A 21,130-nucleotide genomic window follows, 5' to 3' on the forward strand; every position below is an offset into this window, starting at 1 on the left:
TTTATCGTAAATTTGTTCTCCTAGCACTCGCATAAAGCGAAAATGCCAGAGTTCCCAGAGTCTAGCTTCCCAGGCTTTATATCAGATTGCAAAGTGCAACAATCTGGCCAATTAGCCTATAATCGTAGGGGACAAATAAACGAAATGTTATCGTTTACCGTTTATCGACAGACCGCGGTACAGTTAGTCGAAAGCGCGCAGCAGGTTGTTTTAACCGTTCCAAGATCTGTGCCAGCCGGTCGAGCTTATAAGTTATATGGGAAGCAATTAAACGCAATAAAATGATAAACAAGAGAACTAGGGCAGTTTGTGTCGGACTGCAAAGCTAGATTCGTTTTTATTGATTAGGACTTTCGAAAACCTATACTGTGGCGTCCAACATATTTAATAAAGGTTTTTTCATCCTTTCTTTCGTAAGAGCTTTCGAGTTGCGACATAGAGGCAAGGCTTACTAAATGTCTATTTACTTATTTATATTTTCATAAAAGCCGTATTATGACAAAGGAGTGTTTTTTTGTTTCGTCTCATCGATTGTCTTTTCATGCAATAGAAAAAAGATTATTAGGGCCGGTTATCGATAGCTTTGTCCTTCGATCAGGCTTTTTCGATTATACATACAAAATTTTGCTATTCCATTCCAATGGAATACTTGCATGATAGAAGACTTCCACAAGTCTTGCAAGCAAGAAGATTTACACAAGAATAAACAAATATTTTTTCCATTGATCTTGACTCTATTTTAAATGCGCCCGCATTATTTTTCTCTAAGCTACGACATTTGTCTAGGAAGCTACCTATTATGGCATCGTCAGTTAATATTTTCTTAAACATAATTAATGACATACTTACTACTATAGAACTAGTTTTATTTTAGCCGATATTTTTTTGGCAAAGTTCATTGGGACGCGAGTTTGTTAACCCGGTTTGTACTTTAAACTGATACTATTTATAATTAACGATAAACAGTCGCGTCTAAATATAGCCTGCATGATAATTTTGTTCCCATTTCTATTGTCGACTTTGTAAACGACGTAAAGTTACCAATGCCGGTCCTTAGGTAACTTGGTTTATTTTATGATTCGTAGTCGTTCTGGGTATAGCTTGTAAACAAACAGTTACGACAGTTTCATGACATAGAATATGGAACATTCCCCGCAACAAACTGTAAAACGAGGTATTTATTGTAAAGATCTGCTATACCAATTCCAGTCAAGCTAGTACGCTGGTGCGGTAGGTCGATGCGGCGTTGTACCGCTATCTGGGTGAATAAATAAAAGATGCAGCGGAGATCGGGTACATAGCGGGCCCGGCGCGCAGTGCGGCTACAGACTCGGAGCAAGATGGTCAACTACAAGCGAGTGGTGTGCGCGGCTGCGGTGCTGGCGGTGGCGGTGGCTGCGCCCGCGCCGGACTGCAAGGAGCGCGAGACGCACTACGACCAGCGGCAGAACGGCACCGAGAACTACCGGCTGAACATCGACGGCGTCGTCATCGCCGTCGCGCCCGCAGACTCGTTGCTCTCCGCCGCATCTTCCATCGATTTCAACGATCTATTTGACCTGGAAGAGCTGAATGAGCTCCAGAAGCCCAAGCCGCCGTCTGATGATAAGCCGCCCAAGCCGCATGTGGAGCCGAAGCCGCAGGAGGTGTCATCCAAGCCGGACTCTAAGCCTGACTCCCCGCCGGAGGACGCGCCCCTCAGTGACGTCGCCCTCAGCAGCGACCTCCAGAGCCAGAAGAAGGAGGCCCCCACCAGGAAAGAGAAGCCACTAAGGTGAGATTGTATGTACCCTTTGTGCCCCTTAACACTTTACATCGGAATATATACTTACTTACATCCGTAATTCCTATTGAATAAAGCCACAAACCGTTAGTTTCAAGTAATAAATAACTGAAATAGCATTGTAATCATTTGATGATTCCCAATTTTATTCAGAAGTGCGTGCGTTGAACTCTTTTCTATGGAAAAACTGTCGTCGTCGGCTGTACGCGTTAAAATTCTAATATTCGGCGTAGCGAAGCTGTAGCTAGCAGTAAACGGAATAATTCATTTCACTACACCATCCAGTGCCTACCTACAATTTTTGTATTTTGTTATTATGATGTCAAATTTCATACTTTTAATGCTATACTGAAGGTATCTAATAAAGGCTTTATATAATATTTATCTTAGCTAGTGTCGACAGTAGTGCCTAAAAGATACTTAGGCCTACTTACATGATCCCTATCGGGGTAGGTAGGTTAGGGCAGAAGTTAAGTCAGAGCAAATGTCAAGCAGTTAGAAAAGAGTAGCGACAACTTACCTGGCTTGTCCTCCGTAGCCCAGTGGTTAAACGTTGAGCCATTCGGAAGTCCCGGGTACGAATCCCGGTGGGGACATGATCACAAAAATCACTTTGTGATCCCTAGTTCGGTTAGGACATTACTGTTAGGCTGATCACCCGATTGTCCTAAAGTAAGATAATTCGTGCTTCGGAGGGCGCGTAAAGCAGTCAGTCCCGACTGTTGTTATAAACATGATTTAAGATTGTAGTAGCTGCCGCTAATTTGGTTTGGCTCGGTGGCGCAGCGGTAAACGCGCTCGGTCTGCGATTGTTGAAGTTAAGCAACTTTCGCAAAGGCCGGTTATGACCGGAAAAAGAAAAGTTTTCATCTCGAGCTCCTCCGTGCTTCGGAAGGCACGTTAATCCATTGGTCCCGGCTGCATTAGCAGTCGTTAATAACCATCAATCCGCACTGGGCCCGCGTGATGGTTTAAGGCCCGATATTCCTATCCATCCATAGGGAAGGCCCGTGCCCCAGCAGTGGGGACGTTAATGGGCTGATGATGATAAATTAATTCGAAACTTGATGAAAGGGACAAACGTCAAAGCGGTCATCATAGTGGGCTGTTTGGTGCCGCTGCTGTAAATGCCCGGGATGATATCCAAGATTTGGAACCCTTTTTCAGGAAGTGTTGTAGACTGCACCCACGCCAACAAAAAACGCCCGCGTCACCGGTGTAATGCTCGGATTTTCGCGTGAGGGAGTACCTTTACATGAATGGAACTAATGACTAACGATGTATGTTGTTTCAGACTGAAGAACCGCCTCGCAAGCCTGCTGGTTCCTCTGCTTAGGAGGACCCGTCACCACTGACAACCCTATCACAATCGATAATCCTTAGGTTATTTTAGCACGTAGAGTGTCTACTTCCTAAAACAACCTTCGCACAGTATGATAATGTAATGAATTAGACGTTATTATTTCAATAATAATGATTATTACTTGAATATTGAAAATAACGCTGTTGAGTGATATAAATGCATTTATTATTGTAAGTTAGAATGTAATTAGATGGTTGTAAATTGTTTCGTTAAAAATAAATGATAATTCTTATTGAAAAACCCATAAACTTAGTTTTTATTTTTGTTCGCTTGACCTTTTATATTTAGGAGTTTCAAAAATAAGAATTAATTTAACTTTCAATATATGGTACATGTTCTTATCACACACACTACTTACCTACACCTCACACATGCACACATATATTAATAATAATTCCACTGGAAACAAAAGAAATACCTAGCTTACAATTGGACCTAAATATGAAGGACAACTTCACTATAATAAATATTATGCAATTTAGTAGTGGTTAGATATTTTCTCGGCTAGGTCATGAGAAGCTGCAACTTTGACGATTCAAACTATGTTACCTAATGAATAAATATATTTTTGAGTTTGTGTTATTCATCCATAACAGCCTCCGTAGTCTAGTGGTTAGAGCGTTGGGCTCACGATCGGCAGGTCCGGGTTCGATTCCCGATGGGGAGATTGTCGAAATCACTTTGTGAGACTGTCTTTGTTTGGTAAGGACATTGCAAGCTTGAATCGCCTGATTGTCCGAAAAAGCAAGATGATTCCGTACTTCGGAAGGCATGCTAAGCCGTTGGTCCCGGGCTACTAGACCAAACCAACCCGCGGTGGAGCAGCGTGGTGGAGTATGCTTCATACCCCTCCGGTCGATTAAGGGCAGGCCTGTGCCCAGCAGTGGGACGGGTGTAGGCTGTTTATGTTATGATTTATTCATACTTATTTTTTTAAAGTACCTAGTTTAAGAAATACATAATTATACTACCTAACCTATCTAACTTACCTACCTAGTTTTAAATTATACATACACTAAATGCAATACATGTATAGTAGTTTTTATTATTATTATTCATTCTCAATACCCTGGAAATTTTGAAATTATTTAATAATATTGTCTATTACTTTGTATTACAAGAAAGCTCGTTCCCATGCATTATATTTCAATGAAAGCTCGCCGCTTTCTATGGTAGTAAATATTGATATACCTACGTAGTACTTATAGGTAACACAAACTAAGTCGAGAGAACTTAAGCCTATTGCGGTCTGACATATGTAGTTTCTCCTTCAGTTACCTAGTAACACTAATGCTGTGAAAAAAAACCCTTTTCTCATTAATTGCCGCACGCCCTTATTTCCCAATAGGGTTGGCAGAGACACAACTCGTAGATGTAGATAACATTAAAAAGTAGTCAAGTATATTCTCCTTGGATAACAACTTGTACAGATCCACTCTGGCTATTGGCGCGTCCTTAGACAATAAAGAAGATAAAAAATATAGGGAATACCTGAGTAATTGACATTACGATTTTTCGCGCAATGTTGTTCACAATCGGTCCTGAACGCAGGTTCTGAATCACTTGCGTCGCCTTTGTCGCCTACTGAAATGTTAGTGACAGGTTATTCTGCACCATAGATCAAATCGACCTTTTTAAAAGTTATGTAATTCGATGACCGGTAATATCAACTCTATATTATGTAGTACCGTCAAGTTATATACCACCGAACTTCAGACTATAGGCCTGAAGTTTGGTGGAAGTTACATATTATTATTATACATTGATGTATAATATGTTACTATAGTATACGGGGTGTTAATAACATCGTTACGAATACTATAAGGGATTATTCAGACCATGATTCTGAGTTGATATCGAGTGGAATTTTCCGTCGCAAACGTATGGAACTGAAAGTAATTAAAAAAAATCACCATCATTTTTATGAATTTTCCGACAAGAAATTCTACTATTCTAATTCTACCTCAGGATAAACAGCTGAATCATCCCCCTCAGTATTCGTTACGGTGTCACTCACATCCATACCTACTTGTATGGCTACGTGTACCGTATTTGTACGAGGTGTAAGTGACATGGTAACGAATACTGAGGGGGATGATTCAGCTGTTTATTCTGAGATAATATCAAGAGAAATTTTCCACCGAAATTGTATAGAAATAAAAATAATATAAAAAAATAATAAAAAAACTTATTATGAATTTTGCGACAAAAACTTCCACTTGATTTAACCCAGAATCATGGTCTGAATCATACCCCTCAGTATTCATCACGATGTTACTTACGCGCTCGTATATGCATATAACGTCTTTCGAGAGTATCAATTTAATTATTACGAGTAAGATCCATCTTGTGCAAGCAACCAGTCTCAACATAAAATATACATACGCGTGTATTCAAATCACACACTCGTGTAATATTTATAAAGCTATTGGAACAAAGTCATAAATAAGTATATATAATTTTATGTTATGTAAATGTAACTTGTGGAACTATCAGCAAGTAAATTGGTATAATTATATACAGCAACTTGGTTTTTGTTAAACTGATAAACCTAAAGTGAATACAAGCGGCTATTTTCGGATTAGGCTTCGTCTTCCAGGGTTTAGGTAGTTAGGTAAGCGGATAATAGTTAGTCATCTGCGGTAACTGTAAGGACTAGCGGTTGCCTTGAAGATTAGATAACGGGACTAAAACTGCGTCGTCTCTCGCGTCCTGCATAATTTGATTATCGACGACTGCGCGTGAGCACTGTGCAGAGCAACATAGGTACTTGCAGGCATGAGTGCTTCACACATTATGGTCGAGGGGACGGCCTGTTTCTTTTTCCCGCATTTTGTTATATTGAAACTGTAAATAAAAAATCTCGTGCCATGGGAGCAAGTTACAGAGGCTACACAAGATAGTAAGGAGAGACCTGTTTTTCAAGTCCTACCAGCAGGGGATAATAGAGCTAGAAGAAGAAGAAATATACTAAGTATACGTAAAAACCAACAGAGGGATTACGGAATAGTCATGCATTATCTAGGTTGGTTGCAGACTGTCTTCTGATTAGGTGCTTGTGGCTTTGCCCAACCCGTTCAGGTTTACAGGCGTGAGTTTAAAAGCTGGGAGGCCTGCTTGTTTATTTTTCTTATTGAGTACTTACTTCATCTTTAGTGTTAGTTTAGACTTTCTAAGGCAGGTAAGAGTAAATTAAATAAGGAAAAGTGTATGACAGTATATGAAACACCCCGCTGGCGAAACTCGGTTATCGTATCGATGACCCGTGGTCATTGTCAGACGAGTTCCGACGCTATGGCCCCAGCTCCAACGTCTAACACGACACGAATGGAAGCGTCTAGCCTCACCTTTTACTCAAAAGTAGGTCATATTTTGCTATGTCGAATATATTTAGGTTTTTCAGCGCATTATGAAGCCTCATAAATTCCAGTAAATTGAAGAGTGAAGTAATTTTATATCATCATAGTATAAACAATTTTTTTCTGGGAGTTGCCACATATAAGTTAATGTTATCTATCGTAACACCTTTTTCGCATCATCGGATATCATTAGTGTCTGATTAGCAAATAAGTGTTACTCGAGTTCGTATGTTAAGGTCCGAACTGCGCTCATGTCGTGTAAACCGTTACAATGTGCCCGTTTCGTCCGGTACTGGTTCGCGGGTGCGCGGTAAAAGCGGCGCGGGAGTTCTCGGCGCGCAGTCGACGCCCGGACTCTTGCCCATGCGCACTATGTTGATCCTCGCGTGTATAGTCAGCGCTCTGGCGGTGGCTGCCGCCGCGCCCGCTACCTACGACCAGCGACAGGATGGAGATTTCAACGTGCGCGCCGACGTTCAGAACGTCGTGCTCGTCGTCGCAATGCCACAGAAGATGTCACTGCCGGCGGATATTCTCGATTTCCTGAAGCATTCGAAACGGAACCGCGACTCGGAGATCCAGGATAGGGCGGACATTCACGTGATGGAGGCTTTCGTGGAACCGAGCGAGCCGTACCACGTGGAGATCGGGGAGACGAGGAACGCGGGCGGCGACGGGCGCGCCGTGGAAGTGGTGATCGCGGGCCGCCGACGGCTCGAGGCGGAGCCGCAGCCCGAGCAGGACGAGTACAAGCTGATCGGCGCCACCGAGCAGTGCGGCCCCGACCGCGAGCGCGACCCCGTTACGCTGGCGTGCCGCGCGCGCGCCGCCCTCGCGCCTGCTGAAGAGGCGCCAGCGCCGGTGGTCGACCCTTCGCTGCCACAGCCGGACAACACCCTGCCCGTAGACTCTGCGCCGGAAGTCCTCCCTGCTTCCTCATAACCTACTGATCTCCGCCATAAATACTATTACCTCTAAGCTAATTTATTTCAATACGCGTACGTTATTTTTAATTTAATATTGTAAATTATTTTGTGTTAATAAATTATTGATGATTGAGTTGATTACTTTTTCACCAGAATTAAAATGACGATGAAATTTTAATTATGAACCAATTAAGGACATGTTCACTAGTAGGTATTATCTCGAGCAGTTTTAACTAGGTTACGATCCGAGACACTTGCTCGTCGTCCGGCGTTCAAAACAACGTTAATGAAAAGCGGTAGCATAAATTATAAATTGACCTCAATTCCCACAGATTCTTTCTAACTTTCATCCTTTCTATTTTGCGAATACTAAAAAATAACAAAAAGAAGTTGTACCTATTTATATATCTTTCTTTTTTTTACTTCCTGTTTTTGTTTCTTCTATAGAAAAGCAGTGAAAGCTCACGATCATCAGCAATCTCTCTCAATAATATAGTTTATAGACAAAAAGTCATAATGTTAGAGTAAATACATACCTACTGACAACACGATACAATTATTATGTACGCGAGAGCAAAACTCATTGATTAAGTACCTTTCCTAGATAACACCACTGCACATTGCATCAATTATAAGTATGTAAGAGACAACCTATCATAATATGCAATTGACTAGATTGTTGTTCAACTCAAGAGCATGTTTACCGACGACAACATTCGCTGTTGGATTGGCACAATGCGTTCGATTTACCTACCTCGCAGTTGCTTGCGTACGCGACGCGACTCCGGACGCACGCATTCTCACTCCCGCATTTTACACGCGATTTATATACCACAATATATACGTAACGTACACAACATATCTGTGATAAAATGGCCTCGCAGAAGAACAACAATTTCGCGTTGGAAATGAAGGATGTGGAACCAGAACTGGCTAAGGAGTTGATGAAATACTTTACTGGTAAGTTAACTAAAAGAATCATGTTTATTTGTGAAAGTTTGCGTCTTTATAAAAGAACACATTTTTACTAGGGGAGAGTCCTCAGCGTTCCACATTTGTTCGGTGTCCAAATATTGTAATAAAATTAAAAAGTTAGTTCGTAAGAACGCTCATAGATGGCGCCACATGTATTTTAAAACGCGGTATTAAGAGTTGCATACGATTTTGTTAGGCTAAGTTGTGGCATCCAATAAATGTCTATACTCTCCGGGATTTTGGAGTTTTATTCAAATCCTGGGCTTTGGGACTCGTACGCACTCGTACAAATTGGTCCTTCAGAGCCGGAGGGTTTTTTGGTTGAATAAGCACCTATGAAAAATTGGAGTATTTAAAGTGTGAGAAATTTCAGTGACAGTGACTTAAGAAGACTTTGGTTGTGATATTGGAAAGTTAAACCCCCCCCCCCCCCCCCTCACCTTCGTCTGGGATGGCATCAAGTGGTACTGCTAAGTGATCGACGACGACGGTACAGAGGGCGCCACAAGTAAGGTGATAGTGTTATAGTGCGAGGACAAACTGTGAGTACATTTTCCGTTAAAATTACAAGTGTTGTGGGACTTAGAAAAATTCGCCAAAAAGTGAACAGACGGGGAATCCATGCCCGATTTCAAATTTTAATTCTCACTATTTGAGACTTGTAAAAATTTTGGATCTTCGACTTCAACTTGTGAAATTTTCGAATCTTCAACTTAAAACAAATCTCGCCTATGTTATTTGAGTTTATAAATATTACTATCGTCTACAATGGCAAATAAGGAGGAGATAACAGACCTTGACGCGGATATTAGAATAATCGCGGACTTAAAAAATCAAGTTACGAGAGGATTTACCAATTTCAAAAAATCACCGAAAGACAGGATCACAGAACCATATCTTGTCACTAGATTGGAGGGATTGGAAGAACTTATAGATCGTTTTAGATTGAAACATGAGGCGATTTTAAGGAAATATGACGAAGGAACGCTGGAAGAACACGGATATCTTGAGGCAGATGTATACGCAAACAGTTATGAAGAATACTTAGACTACAAAACATCTTTAAAAAGTGCTTTAACGAAGTTTAAAAAACCTAAAGATAAGGGTAGCGATAACTCTAATAGTAATGTTAATATTGTAAGATTGCCAAAAATTACATTGCCTACCTTTAGTGGCAAATATTCAGAGTGGACATCTTTTCGAGATTTATTCACTTCTCTGGTACACAATAATTCCCAACTGGATGATGTACAAAAACTACATTATTTAAAAACGCAACTGTCCGGTGAAGCTGAACAGCTCGTTCGATCTATTCCGATAACACAAGCGAATTATAATAAATGTTGGGAATTGTTGAAGAACAGATACAACAACAAAAGACATATGTCCAATAATATATTAAAACGATTGTTTGGTCAACGCACGCTTACTGTCGAGTCTTCGTCTGCTCTTAAAGAAATTTTAGATACTACTAACGATTGTTTACATGAGTTGTCAAATTTAGGAATTAATACTAAGGATTGGGATATTATGGTGATTTATGTCATCTCTTTAAAGTTGGACGTTGAGACTAGAAAACAATGGGAGTTGCATGTCAGTGAGTCAAGCGACGACTTTCCGTCTTTAGAGCAGTTTCAGAAGTTTTTATGTACCCGATTCCGCGCGTTAGAAATGGTTGAACCTAGCAAAATAAAGCCCAAGAGTGTTTCCAGCAATGTCAGTACTAAATCATTACATACCACTACTCAACCAAAGTTATGTAAGAATTGCTCCGAAAATCATAAACTACACCAATGTAAACGGTTTACCCAAGAAGATGTGAATAAACGTCGTGAATTAGCCGCATCTCTCAATGTATGTTTTAATTGTTTGGGGAACAATCATAATAGTGCTACTTGCCGTTCGTCAATGAAGTGCCTCGTTTGTCACCGTAAACACCACACGTTACTCCATCCTCAAGGCCCAGAGATTGTTTCCAGCGAAAGTTCTGCTGGAAAAGTTAGATTAGAAACCAAACAACCGGAGTCGCCATCCACGGCGAAGGAGACCATACCTGCAATCAATTCGTTATTCTTGACTGGGAATGTTTACAGCCAAACATTATTAGCAACGGCTTTAGTTAAAGCCGAGTCAAGAAACGGGCAGTCACAAATTCTTCGAGTCCTTATTGACCAAGGATCGCAGGCATCATTTATTTCAGAAGCTGCAGTACAGTTACTGAACTTAAATAGGATATGTGCGAAAAGCACTATCTCGGGGCTGGGCGGAAGCAAGGGATTGACGTCCAAATACGTGACGAGCTGCGGCATTCAATCACTTCACGCACCAGAATTCAAACTGCGCATCCAAGCCCACGTAGTTAGCAATGTCACTTCTATTCTTCCTGAACGGAAGTTTGCTATAACGGATTGGGATGAACTCAAAGGACTACCGCTAGCTGACCCACATTTTAACAAACCTAATAAAATACATGCTTTATTAGGTGCCGAAATCTACTGCAAGATCATAAAACCGGGTTTAATGAAAAACCCCACTGATACTGCTATTGCTCAAGACACTTACTTGGGTTGGATACTATCCGGAACGGTGGGCGGCAAGCATTTTCAAACTTCGCAACAGAGTGTTGTGCTCAACACGACGGTGCAGGTGGAAGATGTCGACATACTTAAACGCTTTTGGGAATTAGAAGCAGAACCAACGCTTTCCAAAACAAAATTGTTGACTTGTGAAGAACAAGCTTGCGAAGATCATTTTAACGCCACCACTGATAGAGATGGTACTGGTCGTTACATAGTTGAATTGCCGTTCCGTTGTCCTGATCCACCCTGTAAGTATGGGAATTCTAGGGATATCGCTGTCAAGAGGTTGCTGAGCTTAGAGAAAAGGCTAAGTAAAGATGAACAGTCCAAAGAACAATATCATCAAGTTTTGAAAGAGTATTTATCTCTTGGGCACATGGAGGCGATTTCGGAGGAAAAATCTGAACAGGCTGATAAAGTGTGGTTACCACACCACGCTGTGGTTAGAATGGACAAGACCACTACCAAAACGAGAGTGGTTTTTAACGCCTCTTCCAAAGGCACCAACGGAGTCTCTTTAAACGATTCTCTGATGGTAGGACCGACCATTCAACCTGACTTAAGACACATTATGTTACGATGGCGTCTTTATCCGATCTGTTTAACAGCCGACATTATAAAAATGTATCGGCAAGTCAGAGTAGCCGATAAACACACCGACTTTCAGAGAATCGTGTGGAGGGACGACGTGGCGTCTGAGATAATGGACTACCGTTTACTGACTGTGACGTTTGGTACCGCTTCCGCTCCATATTTGGCAGTCAAAGCGTTACAGCAAACTGCTGTAGACGAAGGTCAAAACTATCCATTGGCTGCCGAAAGAGTCAAAAGGGACTTTTACATGGATGATCTGATGACGGGGTGCTACTCTGAAACGGAAGCGATTAAAATTTATCAAGAGATGAATGAGATGTTACAAAAGGGAGGCTTTACGTTACAAAAATGGTCTAGCAATATACTGGGTCTATTGGACAGTCTACAAGGAGATCTAGAGAAGAAATTAGAAATAAAGGTGGATGAAGTTACCAAAGTCTTGGGACTTACTTGGAATCGCCGCACTGATGGCTTCCATTACACGGTGAAGTTGGCGGCAGATCCTCCGGAAACTAAAAGGGGAATTATTTCAGAAATTTCCCGTCTCTATGATCCGTTAGGATGGATAGCGCCTTGCATCATAACGGCAAAAATATTTATTCAGAAGCTGTGGATCGCTGGGCTAGGCTGGGATGAAGTAGTACCCCCGGAACTTCTCCAAGAATGGAATAAGTACCGGAGTGAGTTAACAGATCTTGCTACTGTTCGCATTCCTCGCTGGTTGAGTAGCCACGAAAATGATGGACTGGAACTGCATGGTTTTAGCGATGCCTCCAATGTGGCTTACGCTGCAGTGGTGTACGTTCGTGTGATTGGCATTGATGGCAAGATAACCTCCCATTTGGTGACTGCCAAAACAAAAGTTGCTCCTATAAAGCAAGTGTCCGTTCCCAGACTTGAACTTTGTGGTGCTGTTCTGGTGACCAAATTGCTAATGGAAGTGGCCGAGGTGCTCAAGGTCGATATCAAAAATATTAGAGCGTGGACCGACTCAACCGTAGTGCTAGCGTGGTTGTGTGCACATCCGAGTCGATGGAAAACCTTTATCGCCAATCGCACGTCAGAGATTTTAACTCATCTCGACTCCCAACAATGGTCGTACGTAAAGTCCAAAGACAATCCTGCCGATGCTGCGTCTCGTGGCGTATCCCCGTCCACTTTAACGAGTGATCAACTTTGGATGCAAGGTCCAGAGTGGCTACGCGAAGAAACTATTACCTACACGAAGCCAAGTTCGATTTGCACTAAAACAGAGCTTGAGGAGAAAGAGGTCAAAGTCCATGTAGCGACAACCGCAGCAGATACTCTGGAGCCAGAATGGTGGTCCAGATTTTCTTCGTTAGGGCGTCTCGTGCGGGTAGTTGCTTACTGCCGAAGATTTTTAAATTTTAAAGATCGTTCACTATCAAAAGCTAAACCGAGGCCATATCTTACCGCAACTGAGCTCCAATCCTCGTTAATGTGCTGTGTACGGCAGTGCCAGCTCGAGTTTTTAGACGAAATTAAGTGCTTAAAAGATAATCAAGTTCCTAAAAAGAGTAGTCTAATCACCCTGTGTCCTTTTCTTGACGGTGATGGAATTTTAAGAGTAGGAGGTAGAGTAAACAATTCTGATTTACCTGAAAACAGCAGAAATCCCATAATTATTCCAGGAAATTCAAAACTTGCTAAGCTCATAGTTGCTGACGCTCATGAACGCACCTTACACGGAGGATCTCAATTAATGATAAATTTCATAAGAACTCAGTTTTGGATACTTAAAATTAAACATTTGGTTAAATCGTACGCTCGAAGCTGTGTTCGTTGCGTACGTCACAGCTCCGCAGTGGCCACACAACTGATGGGTCAATTACCTGCTTGTCGCGTTACGGCGAATAAGCCATTCCTTAATTCCGGTGTGGATTATGCTGGACCCATCCAGATGCGTTTTGCAAAAGGGAGAGGTCAACGCTCTTACAAAGGCTACATTTGTCTTTTTGTTTGTATGGCCACACGAGCGGTCCATATCGAAGCAGTTTCGGATCTGACTTCAAGGGGTTTTCTGGCAGCCTTTAAAAGATTTGTCGCTAGGCGTGGCCGTTGTTCGCATCTCTGGAGTGATAACGGCACCAATTTTGTGGGTGCTTCAAAGGATCTGAAAGCCTTGTTTGCCGCTGAACACTCTTCAATGGCTATTGAAGTGGCTGCTTCGCTGGCAAACAACGGCACTACCTGGCACTTTATCCCTCCCCATGCTCCCCATTTTGGAGGACTATGGGAAGCAGGGATCAAAAGTGCCAAATACCACCTCAAAAGAGTAATCGGTGAATCCACCCTTACATACGAAGAGATGGCGACAGTTCTCTCGCAGATAGAAGCTTGCCTTAATTCGCGTCCTATAACCCCGCCAAGTGCGGATCCGAAGGAAGCTAGCTCTTTAACTCCGGGGCACTTTTTAGTGGGGGAAGCTCTGGTTAATGCCCCAGACGTTACTGAAAATTTCGACAAAATAAGTAGTTTAAACCGCTGGCATATGACTCAGCGGATGGTACAAAGTTTCTGGAACCGATGGTCTCAAGAATACTTGACGCAGTTCTTTCAGCGTTATAAATGGAACACAAAAACTACTGAACCGCGAGTCGGAGACATAGTTTTGGTTCGTGAAATTAACTTACCGCCTGCTAAATGGCTCTATGGACGAGTTGAAGAGGTTCATGCCGGGACAGACGGAATTACGCGAGTGGTTTCCTTGAGGTGCAAAAATACTACCATTAAACGTCCCATTTCAAAGTTATGTATTTTACCTATAACCCCATGAGTCTGTTTTATTTGATTTAAAAAAAAAATCCTAAGTATTGTGCCATATTTTGAAATAAAACCAAAGGTTAAGTATTTGTTATAGGTTAAGAAAATACTAAGTTTAACTTGTTATTGTACTCAAGTTCCACCAGTTCTTTTTTTTTTGTATTTAGGTTAAGTTGTCGACGAAGTGTCATTTTCAGTTTGTTTAGTTAGAGTTAAAGTTGCATATACCTATCTTTGTTATTTTCTATGGGGATCCTTTCCCAAAACATTATATAGCTTTCATTAAAGGTTAGAACTTTTTTTTTTATATTATGTTGATACAGTCCACTTAAGCAAAGCACGCAAAGGCAAATTCGAAAATAGGGTTTCTGTACTATTTTGTGAAAAATCTAAGTTTTGTATTTTTTTTTGTTTTACGTTTTATTTAAAGGACTACGTCCTTGGTGGGCGGAATGTCCAAATATTGTAATAAAATTAAAAAGTTAGTTCGTAAGAACGCTCATAGATGGCGCCACATGTATTTTAAAACGCGGTATTAAGAGTTGCATACGATTTTGTTAGGCTAAGTTGTGGCATCCAATAAATGTCTATACTCTCCGGGATTTTGGAGTTTTATTCAAATCCTGGGCTTTGGGACTCGTACGCACTCGTACATTCGGCCAAGTAGTGAATGTTACAAGAAAACCGAAACTAAGTAAGCACATAATATTTATTACCTATAGCAAATAAACATTACGTACCTACTTAGTTTGTTACTATAGTGCATTTAGATAACTCTGTTTATCATAAATATTTGATTTATGTCTCCCAGATTTATAGCTACTCGTAAATCTGTAGCTATCTGTCAGTTAAACCCTTTTTCCCTTTATTCAATTGAAGTTACTTTGTCCTACTTCTGGATGTAGCACAAAGTAACTTCATGTCTTCAACACGATTTCATATTTTATATTACTTTTACATCCTGTAGGATGTTGAGACTATAGGCCTGAAATTCGTTGGAAGATACATATTATTATACATTGATGTACAATATGTTACTATAATATACAGGGTGTTAGTGACATTGTTACGAAAACTTTGAGGGATGATTCAGACCATGATTCTGAGTTGATATCGAGTGAAATTTTTCGTCGCAAAAGTATGGAAGTGAGAATAAATAAAGAAATCAATAACATTTTCATGAATTTTTCGGAAGGAAATTCCACTTGATATCAACTCAGAAGCATGGTCTGAATCATCCCCCTCAGTATTCGTTACGATGTCACTAACACCCTGTATAAAAAGTAGGTATAATACTTGTTAAATTGAAAACAATGTTTTTGTACAGGTAGGTACCTACACGTTCAAGTATGACGAATATTAAAACTCGGTATACTTACTCATTCCATGCTGATTGACAGTGGCCTTTATACTAAGGACATCGCGTACCGTAACTAATGAAAGTTATTAAAAGGTTAAAGGTGTGTACACAACTAAGTACTTACCTACCTATTTATTATTTTTAAATCAAGGACTGCACTTGACACCACTCTCCCTGTTGAAGAGGCTATGAAAGTGTCAACGATGTAGTGAGCTTAACCCAAAAGGCGCCTATTCGAACTTCCCTTTGTGGCGAATTACGCTCACGATTTATTTACATAAGATATTTATCTTTCGTTATAATTTTAATTATTATTAAGTTAATTTTGAATATTCATGACGTAATAATATTATTTTGTTAATTTCCGAACGTTCCTTTTAAAGTATCATGTTTCTGAACGTTCGCGGTTTGACATTATATAGAGAGCAACTTTTGAACGGCAGGCAACATGTTGTAACTTGTCCGCTTGACTATAAGTTTTGTTTTGTATTTAACAATTTAAAGAAAATATAATTACTTTACATCGAGCTATTTGCCGTTTGAATCTGAGCCACCATCATACACAATACCATCAAGAACACTATCCAGAACATCAGGACTACGATTCCCAGTACACGAAATTGGTGACCCCTCTCTACACTTCATAGCGGCGAAGGCCGGCTTGAAAAACTTTATAATCGGCTGGGAAGTGTATTTTAATGGTGCTGGACTGTTCCCTGGTGTTGTGATCCCGTGTCTGTGACGTCAAATCTAACCCACTAACTGCATGACGCGAAGACGACTGGCTTCATCATTCTGCACGCTGGTGATATATTTCATTTTCTTTCTGCATGGACTTTTAACAAACGCATACGACGAGTTTCATCATCCTACTGGTGTTATTTCAACATACTTCTGCATGGACTTTTCAACAAAAAACAAAAATTACAAATAACATTCCGGACTCTTAACAAAAATATTTTACAACTTAAAATTTATTTTTATTGTGTTGTGTTCATGACTGTGGATGTTTAATATTAATTTTCTGGTTGTGTGTTTGGTTAATTATTATAATTTTAAACAATTTTGGTTGCGGTACAGTTAACAATATTTTCTAAGGGTATTTTCATATGGTGCATTTTATAATAAGGGATTTTATTACTGTGCATTTTGGTTTATTACTTTTTATTGAATGTTAATATTCTCCTGTGTGTGTTTATTACTTTGGGGGTGCACATAACATTTTTATTTACATGTTTATATAACATTTTAATATTTTATTGTTGTGCTATTTTTTAACATTGTATTAAACCATGGCGGAGGTACAGGCTTTGAAGGATCAGTTGGAGAAAATTCTTATTGACAAGGCTGTTCTCGAAGAGCAGCTTAATACTAAACAAGAGGCTTGTAGGGTGTCAGTTAAACTTCCACCATTTTGGCCGGATAAGCCATCGGTATGGTTCGCACAGGTAGAGGCTCAATTCCAGATGGCAGGCATTTCATCCGACGCCACCATGTACAATTGCATTGTTGGTCAAATTGATTATAAGCTTGCAGGTGAAGTGGAAGACATCATCACACGTCCTCTCCCGACTGGAGAAAAGTACTCCACACTCAAGAACGAACTGATTCGAAGACTGTCCATGTCGGAGGAGCAAAAGGTTCGGCAGCTACTTACCGACGAGGAACTTGGAGACAGAAAACCGTCTCAGTTCCTCCGGCACCTAAGGTCATTGGCTGGTGTCTCACTTTCAGACCAAAGTATCCTGAGGCAGTTATGGATGCGTCGCCTTCCACATAATATTCAGGTCATTCTCGCATCCCAACCTGAGCTAAGCTTAGATAAGTTGGCCGACTTAGCTGATAAGATCCTCGAACTTACCGGACGATCAAGTTCAGTCTTCTCCACCACCGTCAATACGCCTGCGCCTGCACACGAATCTGATGTACTTCAGACATTGGTTCTTAAGGTCGAAGAACTCACAAATCGAGTAAACTCTTTGACCTCCAACAACCAACGGTCCCGCAGCACCAGCTCCAATAGGCAATCTGCACGCGCAGCTTCACCTGCTTCTGCCAAGCTGTGTTGGTATCACAAACGCTTCGGGAAGCGAGCTGTCAAGTGCATCGCCCCCTGCAATTGGAAGCCGGAAAACCCTCGGAGCGGTCAGTAGCGGCGGCAACTGATTGCTCACTCCGCAGCCGTCGACTTTTTGTTACAGATCAGGTCACTAAACGTCAATTTCTTATTGACACCGGCTCCGACTTGTGCTGTTACCCTCACAACTGGCTCCCACGTCGTCGGGAAACTTCTGACTATGAGCTCAGTGCAGCTAATGGTAGCAAAATTAGAACATTTGGAACGGTCAACCTCTGTCTCAATTTGGGGCTGCGTCGCTCATTTGCATGGCAGTTTGTCGTTGCTGATGTGGAAAGGGCGATAATAGGAGCTGATTTCTTGGCTCATTATCACCTACTCCCCGACTGCCGCAACAATTCTCTTGTGGACAACACTACTGGCTTGTGTTCTGCGGTCTCTTCAATCGACGTTGAACAACCGAGTGTCAGAGCTGTAGATGCTGGAAGCTCTATTTATTCAGCAATTCTCGCAGAGTTTCCAGACGTTACATGACCTCCTGGCTTGCCTAGAATCACTAAGCACAGTACTGTCCACCACATTAAAACTACAGATGGTCCTCCCGTATCATGCCGCCCTCGCCGGTTAGCTCTTCAAAAACTGGCCGCTGCCAAGAAGGAGTTTGAGGACATGGTGCGATGCGGTACCGCGAGGCCGTCCAAAAGCGCATGGTCTTCACCTCTGCACTTAGCGCCCAAAAAGGATTCGACATGGCGCCCCTGTGGCGACTACCGTGTCCTTAACGCGCGCACTATCCCGGACAGGTATCCCGTCCGTCATATCGGGGACTTCTCACAAAACTTGGCGGGTTGCACGGTGTTTAGCACTGTGGACCTGGTCAAAGCTTACCAACAGATCCCTGTTCACGGCGATGACATTGGCAAGACTGCTATCATCACGCCATTTGGACTTTTTGAGTTCCCCTATATGACGTTCGGGCTACGCAATGCTGGACAAACATTCCAGCGCTTTATCGACGAGGTGGTACGTGGCTTCACTTTCTGCTTCGCCTACGTCGATGACATTCTGGTGTTTTCTAAGAGTCCCGCCGAACACGCGCAACATCTCAGAGCTTTATTTCAGAGGCTTCACGATTACGGCGTTGTTGTCAACCCGTCTAAGTGCGTCCTTGGAGCCAGTGAGGTTACCTTTCTCGGCTACCTTATTAATGCTGAAGGTACTCGGCCACCTCAGGATCGCATTCAAGCCCTTCTGGATTTTACACCCCCTGAAACAGTGCAAGGGATGCGGAGATTCCTCGGCATGTTAAATTATTATCGCCGTTTCATTCCTCATGCTGCACAGTTCCAGGCCCCGCTCATAGATGCTTTGGCTGCTACTCACAGCAAGGGTTCCAAACCTTATCCCTGGACGCCCGAGCTATTGCAGAAGTTCGAGGAGTGCAAGAGGAGCTTATCTGATGCAACATTACTACATCACACTATTGACGATGCGCCTCTCGGTTTATTTACCGACGCGTCAAGTGTGCACATCGGCTCTTGTTTACAGCAGTTCATCGATGGACAGTGGTTCCCCCTTGCATTTTTCAGCAGAAAGCTGACCCCTCGTCAGTCTGAGTGGCCTGCGTACTATCGGGAACTCTTGGCGGTGTACGAAAGCGTACAACATTTTCGGCATATCCTTGAGGTCCAACACGTGACCATCCTCACGGACCACAAGCCGTTGCTCTACGCTTTCCTACAACGCCGCGAAAGACTCCCACCAGCACAACTTAACCAATTGTCCTTTATAAGTCAATTTACAACTGACATAAAGTACATAAAAGGCGAGGACAACGTTGTCGCGGATGCTATGTCTCGAGTAGACGCGATTTCTCTGGAACAAGAGTACGAAGCTCTTGCTCGGTCTCAGGAAGCAGACGAGGAGTTGACCCAACTACTGGATAATTCCAGCCTTATGCTATCCAAAGTTAGCGTCCCTGGCACGGGCATTTCCTTACTCTGCGACACTTCGACCGGCAAGCCTCGTCCCTACGTCCCTCTAGATTTGCGCCGCGTAATTTTTAACAAATTACATAGTCTTAGCCACCCCGGCATTCGAGCCACGACTCGCCTGGTGACTGATCGCTATGTTTGGCCGTCTATTAACAAAGACTGTAGGGAGTGGGCTCGCACTTGTGAGGCGTGTCAACGCAGCAAAGTGACGAGGCACAACACTGCTCCACTTAGCACCTTCGATACCCCTACCGGCCGCTTCATGCATGTCCACATAGACATCATTGGACCTCTGCCTCCCTGCAAAGGTTATCGCTATTGCCTAACCGCAATCGATAGAGTTTCCAGGTGGCCTGAAGTCTGGCCTATGCAGACTATTACGGCGGAAGAGGTAGCAGAAACACTCGTGAGAGAGTGGATCTCTCGTTTCGGCGTGCCCTCAATGATCACAACAGATCAAGGTACTCAGTTTGAGTCTGATCTGTTCCGACGTTTGATGCACATTTTTGCCACGAAGCGTATCAGAACCACCTCTTACCATCCACAAGCGAATGGCATGATCGAGCGCGTCCACCGGCAGTTGAAAGCTGCTATCATGTGCCATGGTGGCGAATGGTTAAGCTCTCTGCCTCTCGTACTGTTGGGGATGCGTACTGCTTTTAAAGAGGATTTACGTTCTTCCGTCGCTGAAATGTTGTATGGCGAAACACTGCGCCTTCCCGGTGAACTCTTGGTCTCATCACCCAGCTCTGGTGGTTTAAACGACCCCGCTGACTTTGTCGTATCACTACGGCGACATATGTCGAACATTCGACCTGTCCCGGCTTCTCGGCATGGTGAAAAGTCCTCGTTCACATTCAAGGACCTAGCTACGTCTTCTCACGTTTATCTTCGTGAAGACGCCGTTCGTCGCCCATTTCAAGCGCCCTACACTGGTCCTCATCAAGTTATTGATAGGGCCACTGATGGGAAAACCTTGACGATCTTATTCAAGGGCAAAAACGTTACGGTGAGCGTTGATCGAGTCAAACCCGCTTTTATACTGCCCGACGTTTCCAGCGAATTAGTCGCGCCATCACCTGCTGTATCTGCAGACTCTCCTGCACCTACCGTTCAGCTGACTCCCACGCCTGCAGCTCAGCCAACACCTACGACCACGGTTCCGCCGATTCCTTCTCCACCTTCTCCTCCTGGTTCTCCAGAGCCTGTGCCTTATACCACACGATCTGGTAGACGTGTTAAATTTAAGTTGTTCAGAGACTAACTTGTCTCTCTCCGTGGGGGGGTGGTGTGGCGAATTACGCTCACGATTTATTTACATAAGATATTTATCTTT

General features: G+C 42.5%; 3 protein-coding genes across 5 annotated transcripts in view; all 3 read left to right on the plus strand.

Annotated features, from left to right (window-relative positions):
• Window positions 1–1,226: 1,226 nt before the first annotated feature.
• Window positions 1,227–3,319, plus strand: LOC126367862 (uncharacterized). 2 transcript variants are annotated; one of them, XM_050011639.1, is made up of 2 exons: window positions 1,227–1,782; window positions 3,078–3,319. In XM_050011639.1, the coding sequence occupies exon 1, from the start codon at window positions 1,341–1,343 to the stop codon at window positions 1,776–1,778; it is 438 nt and encodes a 145-aa protein (XP_049867596.1). In that variant the 5' UTR covers window positions 1,227–1,340; the 3' UTR covers window positions 1,779–1,782; window positions 3,078–3,319. The 2 variants fall into 2 exon arrangements, with proteins under 2 accessions (XP_049867596.1, XP_049867595.1); XM_050011638.1 differs by having other exon boundaries at window positions 1,227–1,774.
• Window positions 3,320–6,814: 3,495 nt separating this feature from the next.
• On the plus strand, window positions 6,815–7,595 carry LOC126367858 (uncharacterized). Its single transcript, XM_050011632.1, has one exon. It carries the CDS (start codon window positions 6,869–6,871, stop codon window positions 7,445–7,447), a length of 579 nt encoding a protein of 192 aa, XP_049867589.1. The 5' UTR covers window positions 6,815–6,868; the 3' UTR covers window positions 7,448–7,595.
• Window positions 7,596–8,180: 585 nt separating this feature from the next.
• The window catches only part of LOC126367820 (sulfotransferase 1B1-like), a 243,838-nt gene continuing 230,888 nt past the window's right edge, over window positions 8,181–21,130 (plus strand). For both annotated transcript variants that reach the window (XM_050011580.1, XM_050011579.1), the window contains exon 1: window positions 8,181–8,391. In XM_050011580.1, the coding sequence (XP_049867537.1) occupies window positions 8,304–8,391 (88 nt within the window). In that variant the 5' untranslated portion in view covers window positions 8,181–8,303. The remainder of the gene's footprint in view (window positions 8,392–21,130) is intronic.

Source organism: Pectinophora gossypiella, chromosome 6 (genome assembly GCF_024362695.1).
Source record: "Pectinophora gossypiella chromosome 6, ilPecGoss1.1, whole genome shotgun sequence".
Classification (NCBI taxonomy): domain Eukaryota; kingdom Metazoa; phylum Arthropoda; class Insecta; order Lepidoptera; family Gelechiidae; genus Pectinophora; species Pectinophora gossypiella.